This window comes from Rhyacophila brunnea, unplaced genomic scaffold, assembly GCF_057557595.1.
Source record: "Rhyacophila brunnea isolate RB1 unplaced genomic scaffold, BYU_Rbru_1.0 scaffold_20, whole genome shotgun sequence".
NCBI classification, from domain to species: domain Eukaryota; kingdom Metazoa; phylum Arthropoda; class Insecta; order Trichoptera; family Rhyacophilidae; genus Rhyacophila; species Rhyacophila brunnea.
Genome location: NW_028232860.1, coordinates 28,087,766 through 28,111,408, shown reverse-complemented (window position 1 = coordinate 28,111,408; position 23,643 = coordinate 28,087,766). Strand labels below are relative to the sequence as shown.

At 34.6% G+C, this 23,643-nt stretch overlaps 2 protein-coding genes across 2 annotated transcripts in view; one reads left to right on the top strand and one right to left on the bottom strand.

The window, feature by feature from the left end:
* Positions 1-3,691: 3,691 nt before the first annotated feature.
* On the bottom strand, positions 3,692-20,696 carry Cpsf100 (cleavage and polyadenylation specificity factor subunit 2). Its single transcript, XM_085947854.1, has 13 exons — positions 20,296-20,696; positions 18,625-18,890; positions 17,018-17,263; positions 14,951-15,138; positions 13,692-13,915; positions 13,411-13,560; positions 12,258-12,459; positions 11,998-12,088; positions 11,453-11,639; positions 6,848-6,938; positions 5,566-5,704; positions 4,838-5,028; positions 3,692-3,853 (listed from the first exon to the last, which is right to left on the bottom strand). Exons 1-13 carry the CDS (start codon positions 20,442-20,444, stop codon positions 3,761-3,763), a joined length of 2,217 nt encoding a protein of 738 aa, XP_085803980.1. The 5' UTR covers positions 20,445-20,696; the 3' UTR covers positions 3,692-3,760.
* A 1,105-nt stretch (positions 20,697-21,801) lies between these two features.
* Positions 21,802-23,643, top strand: part of LOC147071482 (uncharacterized) — a 28,558-nt gene continuing 26,716 nt past the window's right edge. Inside the window, exon 1 of the mRNA XM_085947959.1 lies at positions 21,802-21,825. Within this exon, the coding sequence (XP_085804085.1) occupies positions 21,802-21,825 (24 nt within the window). The remainder of the gene's footprint in view (positions 21,826-23,643) is intronic.

Below are 23,643 nucleotides of genomic sequence, written 5' to 3'. Positions count from 1 at the left end.
TCAGTCTCTAAAGTGGTTGTCTCTTTCATTCACATACACGGATGCATAAGTGTATTTCATACAAATATCCCCTGTAAATGAAACAGACGTCGTAGCGTATGTAAGAGAGAGGGAGACATAATATTGTGGGATGGCTCGTTAGTTCAATTGTCATACAGTTTTTTTTTTTTTAATTGTAATAATAGCGAATGTTGATACAAATAATTTACTGTCACAGAATTGTTTTCAAATTTTCGATGAAATTAATGGTGAATTTCGTGTTGTTTTAGAAGAAATAGGTTATGTACTAGCAATAAATATCTCTCAATAAAATTACAATGCTATTTTATTTTTTACTGTATTTTCAATATATTACATCCCATTTACTTATTTACCAACTCCTTCTATATAACTTTCTTTAAAAAATACAAAACTATATTTCTCAAAATTATGTATTATTTGGTTTTCCTATCAAAATGAGAGCATTTCAAAGCACAAAGGTTCTATCTGCAGTTTTATCTGTTTTAATTTTCAAATATAATTACAACATTTAAATAACATTACTATGATTATTTTGATTATAATACTTCAAAATAATTTACTTTTAACCTAAAATCTCTACAAAAAGTTACATTTTCTGAAACCTTAAATTGTTCCTCCTGAACAGTTTGAGTTTTTTCAGATGGAACCTTGTTTACCCAAGGCGGCGTTGTGACACTGCATAACGCATAAGCCCACTTATTTATGTACGTATGACTATGCACAAGGCCCTTAGTTTTTGTGGTGCATCGAAATATTTTTTTTAATATTATACAAATTAACAAAAAATATGGTTTTATTTCAATCTCCCTTGCCAGCTTGTACCCAGGGCCGTCTTATCTATAAGGCACAATAGGCGGATGGATTGGGTGAATGATTCGGAACAATACATTGTACAAAAAGTCTATAACATTCACCTTGCAGAGGTCTGGACATGCTCCATTTAAAATCAAATTAGTAATCATTAGAAAAAGCGAATAACGAAAAAATTATAAATAATTACAAGATAAAAAGAACTTTTTATATACCACGTTTTTAAATTTTCTGTTGAATCATATAAACTTGATAATTCTATGTATTAATAAATAAAGAATATTGAAATGTCATTTTGACATTTCATATTGATTTCCATAGTAACTCACGTATATATTAATAATTTAGTTGCTAGGACCCACTTAGCAACCAATAATAGTGAGTAGTAAATATTACTTTTAATGAATTTTTTCCGAAACATACAAAACAGAATTAACTGAAAATGAATATAATTCTGCTTAAAGATGGCCAAAAGTATTTAAAAAATGTATTCCCGTCGTGTTCTGATATATTCTAAAAGTTTCAAATGTCTAGCTAGTCGGGAAGTGTGGTGGAGTACGGTGGCCGCGCGGCTTAAGCGTTGGACTATAACACCGTGGGTCCCAGATTCGAATCCTGGGTCTGGCAAGTACACATATTGTTTTTCAATTTGTGTGTGTCAGGGCATGGACCTAATAGGTTGAGCAAGTGGCTGACATCCATTTCTCGTAAAAAACAAAATCTGTCAATACAAACCTCTACTCTGTGGAGGCCCATATGATGCTATTAGGATCGGACATGGTCGAAAGAAGAAATAAAAGTCGAGAAGTTAGTTAAAAATCTTGGGCAAACAAGAAAAAATCTGTACGGGACAAACAAGAATACGAGCTAATAAAAACATGGTAAAAATAGAGGATGATGAATGTAACCGACTTTACAATCAATCTCTGGTTTAATACTATTTTACTAACAAAACGAGCTGGATTTCAAGTTTATGAATATACCAGTGGTGAGGGGTGAAGGTAGGCTGTTTAGATTCAACATAAATACTGCACACTAAACTTTCCCAGTCATACTTATTTGTTTTTATTGAACTGATAATACAATTTGCAGTGCTGGATGGTTTTTAAAATTCATTGAAACCCTGCATAAACCTAACCATAATAGTTTACGGCTATGGGAGATCTGACAAAAATAGTACTCACTTTTTAGTCATACTTATTTTATTTGTTTTCGTTGAATTAAGAATACATGATATTATAAAAAATGGTGTTGGTTAGTTTTTTTAAATTCACACCCTGCTTATATACCAAACTGTAATAAGTATGGGTTAATGGCATAGTTTTAGATATTTTATAGATAAATGAATATTTTTCGACTACATATGAATACGTGTGTTAATTAAGGCGCTAAGTACCAAAAACAAAAAAACTGACATTTTTATAGAAAACTGTTCTACATACTAACGCCAATAACTTCAACTATGGTCTTAGTGCCTCAAGCAAGTCAAAAAAATACAGCAAGATATTTAAACCTGTCGACGATGTAAGTCCGTTGGCCTGTTTTATTTATAATGGTGTAAATAGCACTACAGTGGTCAACCTCATTCAATATAAAATGGCTGACGATGGTATGTTGACACTTATGAGTTCTTAATACCTAAAATTATAGAAGCTGCCGTGATTGCTTCACACTGTAAAACCACATTTTTCAAAAGGTCTGCTTCATGAAATTTTACTGCAATGACTCGGTATTTTGTAACTACAGGCAATACTACTTTTTGGTACTTAAGAGCCTTAATTAATACACGTATTCATATGTTATGGCTTGGATTAGGCAGGGTTTAATTACATTTTAAAAACTAACAAGCACTATCTACACATTGATGTCTTAGTTCAATGAAAACAAATACATTTGACTGACAAAGTTTATTGTCCACTATTTACGTCGGATCTTAACAGCCTACCTCCACCCTTTGCCACTGAAATATACATATTGTCATTGTCTTGAGGACGCGAAGACTCAGATGGGCCGGTCACGTTGTTAGATGCGATTGATCTAGGCTCTCCATAATGTTTATGAAGGAAAGCCTGTAGGCACCCGGGTGAATGGGCGAAAAACAAAATGCTGAGTGTGACCGACTGGAGACAGAGAGAGAGCTCAGGATAGAGGAACCTGGAAGACGGTGTGTAGTCAACCATCTACCTGAATGATCTGTGCCAGCTTAAGTAAGTTTACTATGGAAAAGTTCTTTGAGAACTATAATCAAAATGTAGGTAACTGACCATGAGATTAACAGTATCACTTAAGCGTTGACAAGTCGTTTATTTTTGTAGTCTTAATAATGATGACCGAAATGTTTATCGGCCAATAGAGTTTTACAATTTTTTAATGGTTACACGTAAATTGTACGTATTACATTTCTCCGTAGCACAGTTCGCCGTGAGCTTTCTTATCGGAAAGAGATGAAAAAATTACGCATTGTTCTGTATTTCTAATTTAATTACATACCTATTTTCTACCGTCTTTCCCTTGTATTTCGGTAGTTTTTAATACATATTTTGTAAGTGTTTTAGGTACAAGTCAGGTTACAAGAAGACAGGCGGGAACCGTGCCAATTTTCATAGCTGATTTTGGCAAAATTCATGAATTTAAGAATGAAAACAACCTAACAGATAATCCAATATATCAGCTATTTTCAAAATTTGTTTGCCGCTGGCTTCCTGTAAAGCGACAAGAACCGTGTTTTATTTAGACATGAATTTTATCTTATACGACCCAAAGAGGTTGGACGGTCTTTAATATACAACCATATATTTCCGGACACGTTTTTTAATACCTGCTCTTACTGAAATTTTAGGATTGAAGAAAAACAACACTTGTTTAAAACTAGTTTATTTTAAAAAAATAACAAACATTTTGAATTGGAATAATAATAATTGGTAGGTACTTAAACTATGGCGTACTGTTCGTACAGCAATTCCCGCACTTTGTAATATTCTTCTGTAATGCATCCCTCCAAAGATACGTTCCCAGTATCGTGCTGAAAATAAAGTAATAATTAATTAGATACCTACATCAAACAAAAACACAATTTATTAAGACGTTGCTCAGTACACAATCATTCGGTGTGACACCAACATAAACCAAATCCTCAGAAATAATAACAAAATCGCCTTCTTGCTTATGATATTGTGCTTAATGTGATTAACACTTTGAATGCTTAACACCGATATATCATTGTTCATAATACCAGTGAGAAATGCTAACTAGTTGATGTCACAATGCTTAGAATGGTAAATATTTTTGGGAACTTAGTGCCTACTGCACCATTATCGACCAGGATTTTATTGTTTTCTAATACTTTTACGGGTTAGATGATTTATTTATTGTAAATTAAAGTTCTGTGGTTTCGAGGAAAAAATGCTTAACCTTTTCGATGCCTCACGATACTACTATGGCTGCATCTGACAGGCTACAGATTTTAGACGGTAATTACTACAATTGCTGTAGTACAGATAATTTGTGGCTTTAGATTATGCAAATCAATCGACAGTGGCTAGTAATTTGAGTTTGAAGTCGGACGAGATAACTCGCTGAAGGTATAGAACCGGTTAAGTCAGTTTGATTGCAGCTGGCACCGGTGTAATAATTATTAATTTAGTTTAATAAATGCGTTGGCTCCTTGTATCTCTTTGCTCTTTGTAAGTCTTCGTATGCAGATGATATAGAGATAATAACTATCACAAACATTAATACGAATGGAAAACATTTATCATACTAAATTATTGTGATTATATAATATAAAACACATAGTGAATTGTCAACATTAAATGGTGTGAAAGTATATTATCTTCTGTTTACAGATCATAGATAATTTCACATCAGACCATTAAACAGATGATTTATCATGTCGTGTTATATTGTGACATTTTAATGTTCTTCGCCACCTATTATTATGATTAAATGAGATATTAATAAAAATATTAATGTGTGAATAAAAATTAAATTAAAATTAATGGATTACCCTTCTGACAGCTAGTGTTCCATTGCAACACCAGAGGACTCCTCCGATGAATTCTGAACTGATGTTAGATTTTGACAGAATTTGTTTAAAATTCGATAATTTTAATTCGTTTATGAATGACGTCTGATGAGGTTCAATCTCGTTTTCAGGCAGCGGTTCTAATGTGAATATTTGCTCCTCTTCTGTATTTTCTGCAAATTAAAAGAACCATAAACAATTCCGTATTGAGGGCATTGTCTTGTGGTATGTGCAATAGCACCTGTCCCTATCCTGATCTCGGATTAGCGATGGGCAGCATGTCGAGTGTCAACAGTTTTAATGAGTGCAAATGGAAGCTTGCAATCTGAATGGCAATTGCTGGAGAAACGTTCAACTCAAGTGGAATGTTTAAGACTATGTTGAAAAACTATTATAAACTATTATTGCATTATAACAGGGACCAGAACTCTCGATTCCTAATATTGAGAACCCCAAACCAGAACCCTTTAAAAATATTAAGATGTTTTATTGTGATATCACATTGAAAAACCTACATAGTGTGGTGTCCATATGCTTCAAATGGTAAATAGTATACAAACCCAGTTTTTGAATTTTTAAATTATACAATACCCATAATAGGTATACCTGTAGATCTGTAGGAAAGTAGATATAATATTCGATTTTAAAGAAACGGAACCGAACCTTTAGACAAATTGGGGGTTCTAACAGCTCTGACTAATGTTCATTACCTGCATCTGATTCTTCTTGATTGGTAGGTTTATGTTCACTTTCTCTGATACCGACTTTGCCACTGAGCCACGCTATCTCTGCTCCTCCCGTACCTTTCTGCCATACCAAGCCGGACACTAAAGCGTCAGTCAATCTAACCTACAAAACAGAAAGAGAGAATACTTGACACCGTCACTCATAAAAATTATATACAATAAAAACCCGTTAATACTAACATGGTTCATTCGAAATTCGCCGGTATTCGAAACCGGTTGGCTTGAAGAACAGGCAAGCCAGGTTGAGGTTCTCTTCTGGCATCCGCAGCACGTGGCCGAGCCAGGTCCAACGTCACCTCTTCACTCTAAGCATGGTGAGATGTTTTGGTGCCGCTTGGTGCATTCTCTTATCTCCTCGTTACTACAAAAGTCATACCACTACCACACACCCAGTATCCGTCGCAAACATCTGTTCTCGAAGCTTAGTATACAGTTGCTCTGAGCCTTCGTAAGGTGCCATGATTCGCTATCGTAAACCAGCACCGTCAAGGCATTTGGATTGACCGAGTACCATCGTGAGTCCTAGACACTCCGCATCCAGCCATTCCCATTCGGATGGTGAGCTCTCTCTGCAATATGCCATCTCCCGTGATGTGTACCCTCAGGTATTTGAAGCTGTTGATGCTTCAATGTTTTGCCTGTCGCTAATCAGAGGCAGGTGCTATTGCACAAAACGTTGGAGACAAGTTGTCATGCAGCCTGTCGATAGTCTCTTGAATACACTTGATTGAGTTGTCGAATAGGACAGCGTCACTGGCATATTCCAGGTCGCATAGCTTCACCGTGGGGGTAACAGCTATGCCTCGGTCCCCAGGGGTTGTGGTATTAGCTTTTGTAGTATGAAATCAAAGAGGATGATGAAGAGAAATGAAGCAAAGGATATAAAACTGTCTGACTCTGGTCGTGACCGCGAACCATTCCGTGACAGTGTCACCAATTCTGACACAACATTCGCTATTGGCATACAGGAATTTGATTATGGCAATGATCTTGGAAGGGATCCTGTATGGTCCCAGTAAATTTGCATACATACTTATATTTCAAGACCTTTTTAGGAATGACTATCATATTACGTTTGGATCTCAATTATTTCCTAGTAGTTAGTTATCTTAGTAACCAAAATTGATATTATGTTATAGTAAAACGGACGTTATTTTGTAAATTGGGTGTTATTGAGATTTGATTTTAACTGCTATTCTCAATGAGTGCAATAATCAACATTAATTTATTCTAATTTATATTTTACCTGATAAATGTGTGACTCGGTCGTAGCATCGACAGTCTCTCCTCTAGCAGGTGCAAATACTTTCGTACAGCCTTCATTCATACAGTGTGTCCTGAAAAAGATTACGCAAGGTAATTTACAAGGTAAACCATCAAAACTGTAACCACAATACTCTCCCATCAGTGTAATGAAAATTTAATCTAAAACTAGAATATATGTACCAGAATATACTAAATAATTCATAATTCAGTAAGTCGTTCATGTGTATAGAAATACATACACATTGCCATTAGAATAACTCAAAAATTCAGTAAATCATTACTTAATGAAAATACCCCATAACCCTAAATTGTTGTATGTACATAATTCGAATTTTAGCCTAACAAAATTATTATCATTTAATTTTTACACAGTGAATTTTATATTTCATGTGAATCAAACAGAAATCAAATGCTACAAGAAAATATCGTGCTTGATTTTCAGTTATTAGTTTATAATTCTGTGGCTTCAGGGTAAAAGTTCTTAAGTCATATTTTGTTGAAATTGAGATATTAGCGTCATCGTATCACAAACAATCCACTCTATGTGTGGGAAAAACGGCTTATGTCATTCAAAACTAAAAAAAAAAAGATATTGCCGTTGAACATAAGACCATATGTTATAAATATGATGATTTGAGTTTTGAGTAAAATTACTTAATTGTACTTAAGCACCTATAAATTTTATCATGATCTGTGTAAAAGTTCTTTAGTGAACTTAGGTACTTTTACTCGCACGAGTGGATACACAACATAATGTTTCAAAATTTTTAAGTCGAAGTAAGATGTTTTACCCGCAAACACCAAACGCCTTTCAATTTTGGCGGGTTATTTTGTCTATACTTAAGTCATTCATTACCAAGTTAAGTCTAGTTAGCAACGCGGCTGTCAGTTGTAATATTAATAAATACATTTACGTTATTTTAATGTTTCCAATAAAGTCAAAATGTATTCATCAAGATCACAAAGAATAATGTCAATGTTACGTAACCAAGATAATCGCGAAATACATTTACGTTATTTTAATGTTTCCAATAAAGTCAAAATGTATTCATCAAGATCACAAAGAATAATGTCAATGTTACGTAACCAAGATAATCGCGAAGGTAAGCTTTTTAAGCTACTTTTTAATAATTCCCTATCATATTATTTTAGGATATGTCGTGTTTTTGTAATATGACAGTTTGATTGTATAATCATGGTCTTTTCTAAATTTTAATGATCAGAATAAAATTATTATGAAAAGATCTTTTATATATATTTTTTTTGTTTCTTATGTTTTAAATTACATGTAAGTATTAAATATTTTTAGAAGAATATCAAAATACAATAGACGTGGAAAATGTACTCATTGACAAGGATGTTGTGATTGAAGAACTGTATGAGCATGCTTTATCATCTCAGGACCGTCATAATTATGGTGAGAGGGACTTCTTATAACACATTGTTTAAGCAATAGATGTTCGGATATCATGTATATATTTTTTTATTGTTTCTTGTGTTTTTAATTAAATGTATTAAATATTTTAGAAGAATATCAAAATACAATAGAAGTTGAAAACGTATTCATTGACAAGGATGTAGTGATTGAAGAACTATATGAGCATGCTGCATCATCTCAGGACCTTCATAATTATGGTGAAAGGGACTTCTTATAACACATTGTTTAAGCAATAGATGTTCGGACATTATGTATATTTTAGCATTGTTTGTAATTTTCAGAAGTTGCCGATATTTCTTCACCTTTCTGTAATGTATCAAAAGATCCTTTTGATAACAGCGATGATGACATTTTGGATCCAGGTTTTCTACCCGTTTCACATGTACGCGAAGAAATTTCAAGCGACTCTTGGGATGATAATAACAGTAATGCTATTGCGATCGAAAATGCAGCATCTCGTGATATACTAACTGAAGAAAATCAAGCTGATTGTATACCTTATCTCCAGTCTAAAAGGTCTAGGGCAATAAGAAAAGACAGGAAAAAAGAGGAATTCCGGAAAATGTTATGTGACGGAGAATGTTAAGGTGACGCATCAGTGAAACGCCAAATAATTTTCAACTGTACGCGCGACGAAATTTTGTACTCGCTTCGCATTCATTGAGAGAACGTCGAGTCAGACACACGTCACTTTGCTGCATGATGGCAACGGGCCAATTAATTCTAAAATCGTGTAAAGATGACTAAAAACGTTACCCATTTACTTTAAAAAGAAAACATGTCAATGAATATATTATTATTGTTACTAATAGAATAATAAACAGAACATAAAATGGACGTATGTTGGATTTATATGACAAATAATATTTCGTTTGACAGGCGTCATTTGCACCCGCGACCCGCAATCCGCACATCGCCTAGCAACGATCTTTTTAGACCGTGCCTCAACTAATGCATGGCCTTAAAGAAATCCCAGAAAAATATTGTAGAGAACAACTTACGGAGTGTCAGCATGAAATGTCAAAATAAATTTGGATATGAGCTGAGGAAGACACTATTTGAGTCATTTTGGGGAATGAATAACAGGGATAGAAGAATCGACTATTTAAATGGTCTTATATCTACACATCCTAAAGTTACTCAAAGACTGCGATCAAATAGTTTAGGACCTAAGAAATCGTCTGTCATCACACAAGTACAATTTGAAAATAGATGGGGAACTACAACCGATTTGTAAATCTTGCTTTCAAAAAACTTTTGATGTATCTGATGGATTTATTAAAAATATTTACATTCTAATGTCTCATACTGAAAATATATTTGAACCAGATCAAAGAGGGAAGCATCCACCCATCAATAAAACTACTGCCGAGAGTACAAAAAGTTACACAACACATTAACTCTTTTCCTCGTTATGAAAGTCATTACAACAGTCGCCGACACACTCAGAAACAGTATTTGCCTGCAGATTTAAATTTTATCAAAATGTATAATATGTATAAAGAACAGAATACTACCGAGGCAGTTGTGTCATATAGTATTTACAGGAATACATGGATACATTTAAATTACAAATAAAGCTGTCAAATGACGCCATCTCCATTCATGTCAATCTCATTTCTGCGAAGAATGCGAAACAATCCTTTACTAATACCCAAAAAACAATACTTCGCTATACTTCCAATTTCGAAAGAGAAAAAAAAAGGATTTGGTCAGTATACTGCATCTGATTGATCCAATATCTCATGAATATTATAAAAATCTTCCATCAACTTCATTGCAAGAAAAATGAGAATCGGAATTTTGTGAAAATTAATAATACATAGGCTTGCGAAGCCTGAATAATAAATTTGTTTATGTTTTTTATTCATCTAATAAAATTCTAAAATATACATTTTTACTATATGATAACAATAACATTAATAAAATACTGTATTCTTATTAATGCCGTACGTTTAATGTTTTTAAATAAAAAAGTACCCAAATAAAATGTGTATTATTAAACATTATTCTCTATATTATTGTTGTACTTACAATGGGTAAAATAGCCTAAGTCATGAAATCTTGCTGGGGTAAAATTGCTTAAGTCATATAAAAATAATAATATGGAAAAATATATATTTAAAATAATACAAAATAGTTACAATAATGTAAATTAAAGGATTGAAACAGAAACAAACAATAATTACTTTTACATAGTCAAGTTATGACACTTTGAAATGTGTTATATTTTTCAAATGCCATTATCTCATTTTGACAAAATATGACTTAAGAACTTTTACCCTGAAGCCACAGAATTCATAATTAGTACCCAAATATCATGGTTGACATCATAACAGTCATCGATGAAACTAAAAATCCTCCTGTCTTTACTTACATAATGTCAGTGGCGAAGGGTGGAGGTAAGCTGTTAAGATATGACATAAATAGTGCACACTAAGCTTTGTCAATCAAACGTATTTGTTTTTATTGAACTACGACTACATTGCAGATAAGCATAGTAGATATAATATGTAGTCAAAAAATATTCGTTTACCTATAAAATATCTAAAGTTATGCCATTAAATCATACATAATTTTAGATATTTTATAGATAAAAGAATTTTTTTTATCCATTATGGCTCGGGTAAGCAGGATTTAATGAATTAAAAAAAACTAAGCAACACCTTCTGTAATATAATTATATTCTTAATCCAATGAAAACAAATAAGTATGACTGAAAAGTGTGCACTAATTTTGTCAGATTGCCCATAGTATACCTAAACTATTATGGTTTGGTTAAGGCAGGGTGTAATTGAATTTTAAAAATTAACCAGCACCATTTGCAAATTGTATTCTTAGTTCAATGAAAACAAATAAGTATGACTGATCAAGTTTAGTGTGCACTATTTATGTCGAATCTCAACAACCCACCTCCATCTCTCGCCACTGCATGATGTCTATAAATACCGCCTATCCTCATTTCTTTCCTTTACACTATACTATAACGTCACAGCCATGCTCTTTTGACCGTCAACAGGAACAGCTTTTTTATTTTGCCATTATCTATAGAATTTTTATTAATGTCTCATGAGTAAATTAAATAATTCATAATTCAATTTTTTCTTAAAATTTCAAATTAATATTATATAAAAATCGTATTTATACCTGAGTGTGTTGATGGCCTTTTGTCCTCCCCTGAGACAGATAACATTCCTGGCGCGGAGTTGCGATATGATCTTCAGCAACGATTCACCATCAGAACGACCCTCAAAGTCAATATATTGTATGGATGCCTTCACGACCACTTGCTTTTTAGATTCAACACATTTAGTCGGTATCACAATAATCTCCTCTAAAAATAAGATGAACACACCACTGTATTATTGCCAATCAATAGCAAGTGAAAAACATCACTCTGGTGGTAAACTTAACCTTTTCTATGCCTCACGATATTACTATCGCAGTATCTGACAGGCCGCAGATTTTTAACGACACATGTTGAATGTAGAGTGACGCTCTTACTAAAATCGCTGTAATATCGATGATTAGTGGCAAAGTATTTCATAATTATTCAAACAGATGTTACTGCGTGTTTAATTATTTAGATTACGCAAATCAATCGACAGTGGCTAGTAATTTGAGTTTAAAGTCGGATGAGATAATTCGCAAAATTTGTATGTACGGCAAGTTATTAATAAAATATAACAAACCTATGTCATCATCTTTCTTGACAGGAACGGGAGCAGTTTCTTTTGGGTCTGCATCCACTTCCATTACCTCGGCAAGTCTATAGTCTTCCAACTAAAATAAAAAAAAACACATCCTTTTTACTACAATACAATTATATAGTCTCTCATCCAGATACATCATCGCAATAAATTATACTTATTATTTTTTCCACGCTTGAAAGTGTATACATTTTAATTTAGAAACGTGTCATTGACGCTTCTAAGAAGCTTTATAGGCTAACCTTGATTATTTCTCCATATTCATCACTCTTGGTTTTCTCTTCGTGGAAAGGAAACATGGCGTGTTGGCGTTTGTTGGACTTGAAAAAGCCAGCCTGTTTCTGTATGTCATTTCTCACGACAATATCGTGCTTCCCTGTTATCACCGACATTTCTATATCGTCATCCGATTCCGAATCTGAACTTATGCCCACTTCTTCTTCCCTGAAACATAAAACATTATGATTTTGGCATGATTTCATAATTCTATCCAATATATAATATAATATCTACAAGCCTAAGTAATAATGAGAGTTTATCTAAAAAAAGGCATCACGTGATCTGATTCAACCAATTAAAGGCTTCGATTGCATAACGAATACTAGGTATATGAATCTACCTAAAACGTTGATACCAGATGAAGGTCTCCCACAGGAGACCACCTCAAAGGGCGGACCGAACCATCATATTTCCCAAAATACCACAGCCTACGTCCACTCTTCGCAGTTATCGCAACCCTCGGCCGAGCGAAGCCCGCCTCAACCAGAAATTCAAATTCATCAGAATCCCGCCAAAACAGACGCGGTCTATCAAAAACGGCCGCTCGCGCCGCCACTAGTCAATCCGTCGGTAAAACAGAGACGTTCCCGACCGACGGATGAACATGACGCCGCCTGTCAGTTGAACGCGCGCAAAAAGCGCTCTCTTACATCAACCGCCGAACCAACAGCATCGACCGCAAAATCTCTTCTCGCCTTCGCTCGCCTCGGACGCGAAGCCAAGCCAGCATTCCGGACAGCCCGCCAAAAAAAAGACCACATCTGACATCGGCAGATCGCCACGCCGCAAGCACTGACTCGCCTCGGATGCCAAGCAATCAATCAGCAGCCCAGCCGCGACACCACGTTGCAGCCCGCCAATTACCAACCGACCGCCAACGACGACAATAACCTGTATCGTATCTGTAACGACTACCCTGCAATACGATGAAATAAACCAGCCTTGACCAAATACCCCGTGCGTTTCTGTCCCCCACCCCCGCTTTGACCTTGACGTTATCACGGCCTGCCATCTCCGCTTCAGAGCGCGCAGAAGGCCGGTGATAACGTCAACGTATTTACATCACCACATTCAATATACGGATATAAAAATCATGATTTTCACAGAATAACTTACTTTTTGATAACATCAACTCGATCCTTATGAGTTCTCAAAAATTCTTCAAGCTCTGCTCCTTCTAATTTTACCCGTTTTTTGACATTCAATTCAATCGTTCTATTGCCTCCATTATCAAGAAGATCTCTAGCTAGCGTTCCGGGAGATGTTCTGCAAGAAAGAACACATAGGTCAATCAATGCTACGAGTGTTACATATCAGTCAATGTATAACGCTGGTAAAGCCACTCAAGTGTAACTCATTTTGTTACAATGACAATATTAAATTTGATGTAACCTTACCTCGTAGTGAGAACTATACTGTTTTGCGGCTGGCTGGCCCATAGTAAAAACAAATCTCTGGAAAATCCTGAATCTAGATCTGGACAGCTGGCGAGAACAACTTTGGGGCCGGCGATCCTTTGGACCTCTCCAGCGCTGTGACATAATTGCAGATGACGTAACTGGAATGGATTACTCCGAGCCGATTCAAAACTTCTCATCAGTTTGTCACTCATCCATTCAATCTGAAATACAGTGAAAGCAATGATCAAGTATAATATATAATACACATCCATCATCACCAAAGATGTTGAAGAAAGATCTTCCTTTATATAATATGAAAAACAAACCTGAAAAAGGGTCACTAGTAGAACTAATGATCAAATTAGCTACATGTCATTTTGGATTGTAGATATCCACGGTTGGCAACACTGTTATAGTATTATCCAAAATACACCCTGAGATTGCAGCCATATGGTGATACATATCGGTCGTAATAGCAAGATGCTTGATAGTTCCCGATGTTTTGTATATCTGTTCTGAAGGTTGTGGATGTGTGCGTGACATGAAGTGTTTAGGGACGTGATGAATAACACACAGAGATGGTATTTTCATGGTTTTACATTGTGGTAATAAATTTTGATTATACACGGTACTATGGAATGACTGTTACATTTATATTGGTTAAGTTGGCATATTTACATTATATGTAATTTGGAATTTAGTTTAAGTGAGACGCGGAACAAGGACACGTTGTCGACTACATTGTTGAAAGGCCAAAATGCAACTGTTCTAGGACAGTTGACATGCAACTGTTTCCTTTTCCGTTTTTGTGTAGTTGGCTATGGTTTATCAATGACCATAGACAACAACATGACAGTTTGTAGGTTTATATATAAAACATCTACATACACTAGGCACGTGATTCCCGACCGTTCAAATTCAAATTCAGGCAAGCCTACCCATAAGGTAGATACACCTTGAAACCTTTTTGTTAATAGGCTAGAAGTAAGCATGTGACCTGCATTTAAGCAATGGAAAGTTGAGGTTGTTTAGGTGAATATATCACATCATAGTTTTCATTGAACTAGAGCTAATTCAACTTAGGAGAAGTAGAAAGAAGAACAGCTACATGAAGGATCAAAAATTTAAGAAATCGGTTTTGGAATTGCTATCAATTGTATTGTAAAAGATTTGTATCATTTCCTCTACTGCAGTATTACAATCTCTTTGTTCATCATACTTCTATGAATATTATCTGCGGAATGAGAATTGTTTACCTGTGACTTGGCGAATTCCACTACATTATAGCTGACGTTGTTAAGAAGCACCAGAGAGTAAGCGATCAGTCCGGAGTCTTTATTCTTCCACAGTTGATCCAACATGTGAGCAAGCTCCAGGACACGTCCAGCAGTATCTGCTGCAACCAGCACGGAGCCTCCTCCTCGTAGTGTAGAAAGAATCGTCGCTGGAAACAGAAGTTCACAATGTAAGTTTTTTTCAAATAGTGATAAAAACGAAAATTGTGACATTCATACGAAGCTACTAATTCAAATTATTATGTACATAACTCAGATCACCTCAGAAACATAGCAAAACACATCTTATCATATCTTTAGGAAAAAATATTGGTGCCAGACAAGGTTTGAGCACTTGATTCTAAATCAAAAATTTCCGACCATGTCCGATTCTAATAGGATCATATGGGCCTCCACAGGGTAGAGGTTTGTATTAACAGATTTTGTTTTTTACGAGAAATGGATGTCAGCCACTTGCTCAACCTATTAGGTCCATACCCTGACTCACACACAAATTGAAAAACAATATGAGTATTTTTTGCCAGACCCAGGATTCGAACCTGAGACCCACGGCGTGATAGTCTAACGCTTATGCTGCGCGGCCACCGTGGGTGTTAATTTATGGATATGGTAAAAATTATGGATATGAAAACACCTCAGGCGCATAGTTATGTGTTAATTTCATCGTGATTAGGTATGTTGCGGGTGGTTTCATTGGTAGAGCACATTCGTCAGAATCTGATGGATACGGCTCAAGTCCCATTTTGCACCAATATTCTTTTCTAATATGTATGTTTCTGAAGGTTCTGAATTATGTATGTTCAATAACAAATGCTACAATCTTAAATCTAAAAAATAGTTTAATTATAATATAATATGCACTGATAATTAAAAACAAAATATGTAATACACGGATTTCTTGAGATGAGAATGGATTCTCAAATGTTCAATTCCCTATGCCCACTCAGTAATCAAGTACACACCTAATTCTCGTTAAATTTTATAAATTGTTAAAAGTTGTAATTAAGACATTTTTATAATTTTGTATTTATTATGTATTATGGCGCATTGGCCAATCGCTGTAATGCCGTAATACCCTTTTTCTAAATAAATAAATAAATTAAAATTTTTCAGTAAATTGATATTTGATGTATCGAAATATATGTCTGATTCACCGTAATCTCACCAACCGTCTAATTTTCGAATTAAAAAATATTCCAACACTTTACCTACCCAGCTCTTACCAAAGTGATGTCCTGTATAGCTAAGTGTTACGAGATACGCGTCTTTAGATACGTGTAACTTTGCCATTCAAAATAACTTTGATATTCAATGTTTGCTTTAAAGATTTATCAACACATGGTTCATCAACAATTTTTTTTGTAAACCATGTCCGATCTTAAGAAGATTATAATATGGGCCTCCACTGAGGAAGTTGTATCAACAGATTTTTATTTTTTATGAGAAATTGATGTTAACCACTTGCTCAACCTATTTGGTCCTTACTCTGGGTCCAAACGCACATTGTAAAACAAAATGTAAATTTTCGAACCCGGAACCCACGGCATTATAGACCAACACGTCAGCTACTCGGCCATTGTAGGAACGTATAGAAACATCAAAATAGCTGCCAAAGACGACGACCATAAACAATGCCGCCATATTTTAATGCACCAACCTACAAAATATTATTTTTTCTGTGACTACCAATTCAACCACACTAAAAACCTTCCAAAAATGCCAATGAGTACTGTTAACATTAAAATTTCATGTTTTCCTCTAGTTCTTTTAATTATAAATTATATCAAATATTCCATGGAATAGAATGAAAATGTAAATATTGAAATCTAAAGCGGCTAGACGGCAGCGACTTGCCTGCGCGGTATAGTTTGTGCAAACTACTTTCACAGTGCTTTTCGGTTTGCGCGAGCTACAGTTTTCCCGTCCATATACACGGGCTTCCCGATACAAACCGGTTTGCGCAAGTAAGCTTGTGGTAAAAGCATGAGCGTCTCGCCGGTGCTTAACATACAAAAATAATTTACTCACTCATGAGCTTCTCATCTCTGGTTCTCCGTCGGGCCTGTTGGTAATTGGCATTGAGAGCATCGGTGATGAGAACAGTTGGCCTCAGAAGTTTCTCCAATTCGCAGCCGTTGAGATGACGCTCTTTCTTGTGATTGAAATCGGTTGCGTAAATAATCTCGTCTTCGCCTTCCTTCACAATCTTCCAGATGGTTCCGCCGATCATGTGCCCCGCCGGAAGTGGGGTAATGGTTAATCCATAACCCTTACCTAATGAGAGCAACCAAATAATTGAAGAGAAAATTACATATATGTAAAAGCAGGTTTAGGAGTATTTTTTACATCACCACAATATGCATATTTATGCATGAAAAAATATGTATCCGTTTTGTACATAAAGTTATAAGAATTATATTTAAGTATAACATTGAATTAAAATCCATAAACTCTTGTGTATACAATATTATTCTTTTCATAGCAATATATTCTATAATATTTTTTGTTTAAAAAATACTAATAAACATAAGGAAATATAAATATATATAACGAATATTACAATACTCTTATGATACCTTGATTCAAACAACAAAAGTCGTTTGCCAATATTAAAAAACAATTTAATAAGTGCTTCAGTTGTCATAATTATACAACTAGTTAATTTTGCCGTAATTAGATAAGACATGGCACAATTGGTAAAGCACATTGGCTGGAATCTAACGGATGCGGATTCGAGTCCCGCCGGGTGTCGTATTTTTCTAGTGGGTATGTTTCTGAGGTGTTTTCAAATTAAGCATGTTCAATATTTTTTCATCTAGTTTATGATCACTTATTTAACTTTGGATCCCTGTAATCTTCACTAGTATAAAACCGTTGACTTGAAATTTTGGAATTTGAATTGGACACGTTAGCAAATTAGGTCAGAGAAATTAATGCGAATTTACAATATACACTCTCTTATTGCAATATTACATTATTGCAATAAACAAGAGCCTCTCCATCTGCCGGCCCAAGCAAACACCCCACAATACATAGTTTCATAGACAGTCGCCCTATTATTATAATTTATTTTATTTACTTATAAATAAATATATATACAAGTAATATAGTAGTAGAACTGAAACAATCAAACACCCAGGCTTTAATAAAATCAAAATATTGTGACCTCACCGGGAATTGAACCCAGAGCCACGGACGAAAAGCCACCGTCTTACGCACTGGACTACTACTATTATTATGACAACCTGGAGTCGGTCCTGGCTTCTTTCAACAACTCCGCACTTATCCCTATCGATAGTGGTTACGCCCCAATTCAGTACTACAACCATACGGCAGTCATTGGTGGCTCCATCTGAACAGTGAGTTTTTGGTCTGCCTCGTATTGGATTGTTCGACATCACTGTTTTTGTCAATTCATTGTCATTTAGATAATGCACACGACAATAACCAGCAGTCACCCAATTTTAATTGATTGAACTGTGCTCCAATATCATATAATTATTTGCCTTGAATCTGCTTCTCCAATATTATATAACAACATTGCATGTATTCAGAATCTATCTTGAATCAAGATTAATTTAAAAGTAATAAACATGAATTAAAATGAAGTTAGAATTGTTTAGAAAGTAACCTACCTTTCATGCTGACGCTCTGATTGTATTTCAATTGAGTCATTCTATCAAACGCTGCATCAACGTCATCCAAAGTGAAGAGGTCAAAGTTCCCCATATTGTGGTGGGACTGGTATAGGTCGTACATGAACATCTGACCCATTTTGTAGACGGGCAGTGTAGCGTAGATGGGGCAGTTCAGCCCCAATTTACCCACTGCGTATGGTAGACCTCCGAGATGTAAAGGATCAGGGAATGAGAGGAGCACAGCATCTATACTGTTTATATACCTGCAGAAAAAGTTTTTGTAAAGTCCACATATGGTCAAAAACTAACAAAAAATAGGTACATATTCTACATACATAATTTTGAAAAACACACAGCTACTTTGGCAATGTATGTGGCTATGTATGTTCAATAATTAGAATGGTACATTCTTAAATCTTGTGAATTATTCGTTGAATAAAAGAAATAGTTAATTATAAATTATAAGCAAGTTCAAGTAAGTTACATCAAAAAAATATTGAAGAAATCCGCGACGTCGGTTAGTAATTGAAGTAGTAGGTATCTACTTTGATTTAATAAACAAAACAAAAAAGTAGCTTGATTTGGAAGAGGGCTGATGAGTAGGTATTAAAAAAGGGCAATAGTTAAAATTTGTCGCAATTAGTATGTCACCTTGTAGTATAGAGGATTATGCGCGGGCGTAAACCCAAGAGATGCATGGTTCGATTCCCTGCCGTCTTACTTTTTTCAAAAAGATTTTTCTATTGGTTATAATATATTTTCTCGGAAATGTTTTTCAAAATTATGTATGTTCAATAATTAGAATGGTACATTCTAAAATCTTGTGAATTATTCGTTGAATAAAAGAAATAGTTAGGTACATATTCTCATTATAAACATACAAAAAAAATGTGGTTCTTGTAGGATTACACGAAGGTAGCGGCAAACAAATTTTGAAAATAATTGATATACTGGATTATTTGTTAGGTTAGGTTTTCATTCTTTAATTCATGAATTTTGCAAAAATTAGCGCGGTTCCCGCCTGGCTTCCTGTAAACTGACTTGTACCAAAAATGTTTATAAAAGACTCGCCTAGACTTCCCAACAACGCCTTGGCCATTGTGATGGCAGTGTCATTGGCTTTAAACAAATCATCGATGGATATCTGGATACAACGAGCACATAGAACATTACATGTTACGCAGTTTCTTCAATGCTACATTCACAGTTTGAATGATCATCGGAGTATTCCTACTTCTTCATATTGCTGTTAGTTCTAGTTAATCCAGGTCGTATCTAATTTATCATCCTCCAAACTTTCCCCAGGTGGCAACTTCTCGTTGGGTACCATTAAGAAGACTGTATAGTCGCATCCCTCACTCGAACTGGCCGTTCTTTCCTCTGCAACCGGTATTGAAATCTCTTTGGATGACCAAAGGAAGCTTTTTTTTTAGATTTTAGACGTGTACCAATATCAATACAGTCGGTGTCTTTCATCACACATTTAGACTGTCGAATCCAAAGGCTGAATCTATGGTAAACATACAGTAGGTACTCCATATCGTTTTTGTGGTTAAGGTGTTTTGAGACCAAAAACAAACCAAAAATGATATGAAAAACTGTATCTTTACCATAAAAATACACCACCGAGAATGATGAGGAATCGTATCAATTGAATGTCAGACAAACCTTTTTAACTCCTTAGGGAATTCCATATCAAATTTCTCATCCCAGCCACAATCTAATAAAAATCGAAACTCATCGACTTGCAGGATATAACAGGGGGGAGACTCGTCCATCGCCCCCGATATGGCATGAAGCTTTATTATCGAAGTCATCTTTTACAGGTAAGTTACAATAAGATAATATGAAAAATATCTCGATATTTTTTCTTTGCAAAACCCGATGGATTGTCACGTAAGCATTACTAGCAAATTAATTTTTGTAATACTATGAATATAAACTACATATTACATGCGTATAATCGTGAATTTCCATTGTATTTCATTTCAAGTTGTTTATATTTTATGGTTAGAATTAAGATGCGAATGCCGCCTCGACCGCTTCAAATTTTGACATTTTTCTATGGTGATTGGTGTTTACAACTGCAAATTATCAATAGACAATCATTCTCTATTGTGAATTGTCTATGATTAGACATTCGGGATACTAATAATATTATTTGAATCAGTAAAAATAACGTAGGTATTTTTGTTCAGAAATTCCATATTTATTTAAATTGCAGTGGGATGGATTGGATTATAATTACATTTACAGTGGGATGATTCTATAAACTTTTCATAAAATCTTCAAAGTAAACACACATTTATTATTTTAATGATTTTACTATCAGCGGGTCTATTCTTTAATACACAAGCCTGCTTTCGGTCCACTGCGGCAGCTAAATAAGGTAGGAAAGTATCAAATTATTAACAATTATAATAATTTAGTTATAATTGTTATAATAAGTGTTATGTTTTAACAGCACCTCTTTTAGCTGTGATAAATTTTAGATCGAAATTGAGAGTTTTGACAGTTCAGACGGCTAACTTATCGTAATTGTTATAATGTGTTAATAATTCGATACTTTCCTACCCTATTTAGCTGCTGTAGCGGACCGAACGCGGGCTTGTGTATAAATAGAATAGACCCGCAGGTCGCTTTAGAATATGTCGCTTGATCCATAAAATAATACCCAAATTTCTTTATTGTTTCAAGGTTTGGATATTATTAAGCTCACTTGGTGTACCTAGACATTTTCCTTTGTTTACATAATTATTATATATTATCTCTATCATTCTACAATCGTTTATCACATATTAAAATAATCTTACATACCTACCTACTCATTTTCTTTGCATGTTTTGTTCGTGTCATTACATTGTGAACGTCATATCCACAATATTTTAAATTAAAATATTATATGAATTTGAACAAAAATAAAGTACATAATATAGACAATAATAATTATTCGTCATGATTTTCTTTATTAATAAAATTTATACAGAATAAATTTATTTGATAAGGATTCAAAAACATTTTCTTGTTGTGAAGACAGTGTCTCATAATTTGGTCGCCTTTGTGTACAGTGATGTGCACCAACACACGCAAATAATAGTGGAAGTACATATTATATTTTGTAAAATAAAATAATATGTGCATACTTTGGCGTATCTGCAATGTTTTGTAACCACAATGTTACTAAGCAACGAACTCAAGGTAATTGCTAACTTAATAGGTGTCATTTCACTGGATGACCAAATAAAATAACTGCATGATAGGTAGGTAGGTACCTACCTTCCAACAACTATGGTAAACATGGTATGACTAACCATTAAGTATAAAAATCGGTAGGTAGTGTAGAAAAATAATTACAAGATAAAAAGAACTTTTTATAAACAACGTTTTTAAATTTTCTGCTGAATCATTATTATAAACTTGACTTGACTAGCTTAAACGACCAAAAAAAATTGTACTTGATATAAATAATGCTGAAATGTCATATTGATTTCCATAGTAACGCACGTATATTATATTAATTATTTAGTTGCTAGGACCAACTTAGCAACCAATAATAGTTTTACTTTTTACGGATTTCTTCCAAAATAACCTTTCATACAAAACAGAATTAACTGAAAATGAATTCAATTCTACTTAAAGATAGCTAAAAGTATTAAAAAAATGCATTGGCATCGTGTTCTGATATATTCTAAAAGTGCCAAATGTCTAGCTAGTCGGGAAATTAGTTAAAAATCGATTGCAAGATTTGTACCGGACAAACAACCACCGGACAAATAAGAATACGAGCTAAGAAAAACGTTGTAAAAAAATAAAAACGTAATAATAAAAACGTTGTAAGTAATAATAAAATACCAAGTGATACCAGTTTCATGAATGTGGCCTAGCTCTGCATCAAATTCTGTCAAACTAGGTACCTATTCAAAACACGAGTAAAATAAACGATTCCTTTCTTTTTATGTCAGTTTACATTTTATATTTAATACGCCTTATCCTTGTCTCGCTCTTTCTTACATATTTACGTTTTCTCTTTGCGTTACAGATAGGTTCACGAAGACAAATAATATTATAAGCTGGTGACTCCATGTATAATTTGCTATCAGCTCTGGATATGGTCACTTCCCGAAGTAGGTACCTAGGTATCTAGAGGTTTCGTTCTTCGTTTTTATTTTTTCGCTCGATTTATAAGGTTCCTGCTATGGATTGGATGGACACGCCATTGTAAACACGTGTAAGTCACCTTCACGAATCGAAAAAAGTGTGCAGGTATTTAATTAATATAAAATACCTACTTACTATTATTAAACTATTTTGTACTATACGAATATATCCAGATAAATAAGCAAGAAAGGTAAATAATATATAATATCTTTTCTCACCATTATATCATATGCCTTTGTGCGTTTTTCCAGGACGTAGAGCGTAAAATTGTACCTATACATTTTGGCCTGTTACAGGGTTACAGGGTGTCTCGCCGCGAGTGCACGTGGACGCCTCAATGAGGTCACCTATATCTCGACCGCGCGCGACAGTTTTCATAGCGTGAGTGCTTGTGGACGGCTCAATGAGGTCACATGTACCTGGAATGCGCGCGAGTCAAAACGCGCCATGTGGACAAGGCCTTAAGTTTTAATTAATTGGGTTTTGGGACCTCAATACGTATTAGCGCAGAATCTTTTCAAGTGTAGGTATCTACTGAAATAAATAAAACCATCTAACTTCCTTAAATTTACTACCTATGCAAAAATACTTTAAAAAAAATGTTGTGAACCACTGTAGATAATAAAACCTCCCGTTCGTGAGATATTGAGTAGATTGATTGCTGATATCTATAATAACTAACATAGGGTGACCATATTAATTAATCAGTGGAGGTTTTACCGAAGCCCAATGGTCACTTCGTCAGAAAGTACCAACATAAAGGGATGCGTGTTTTTTCCCATAGTACCTACCTATAAAAAATCAGCCAAAGCATCATTATTGGGGTATTTTAAACACACAATGGCAGCTTACAGCAAA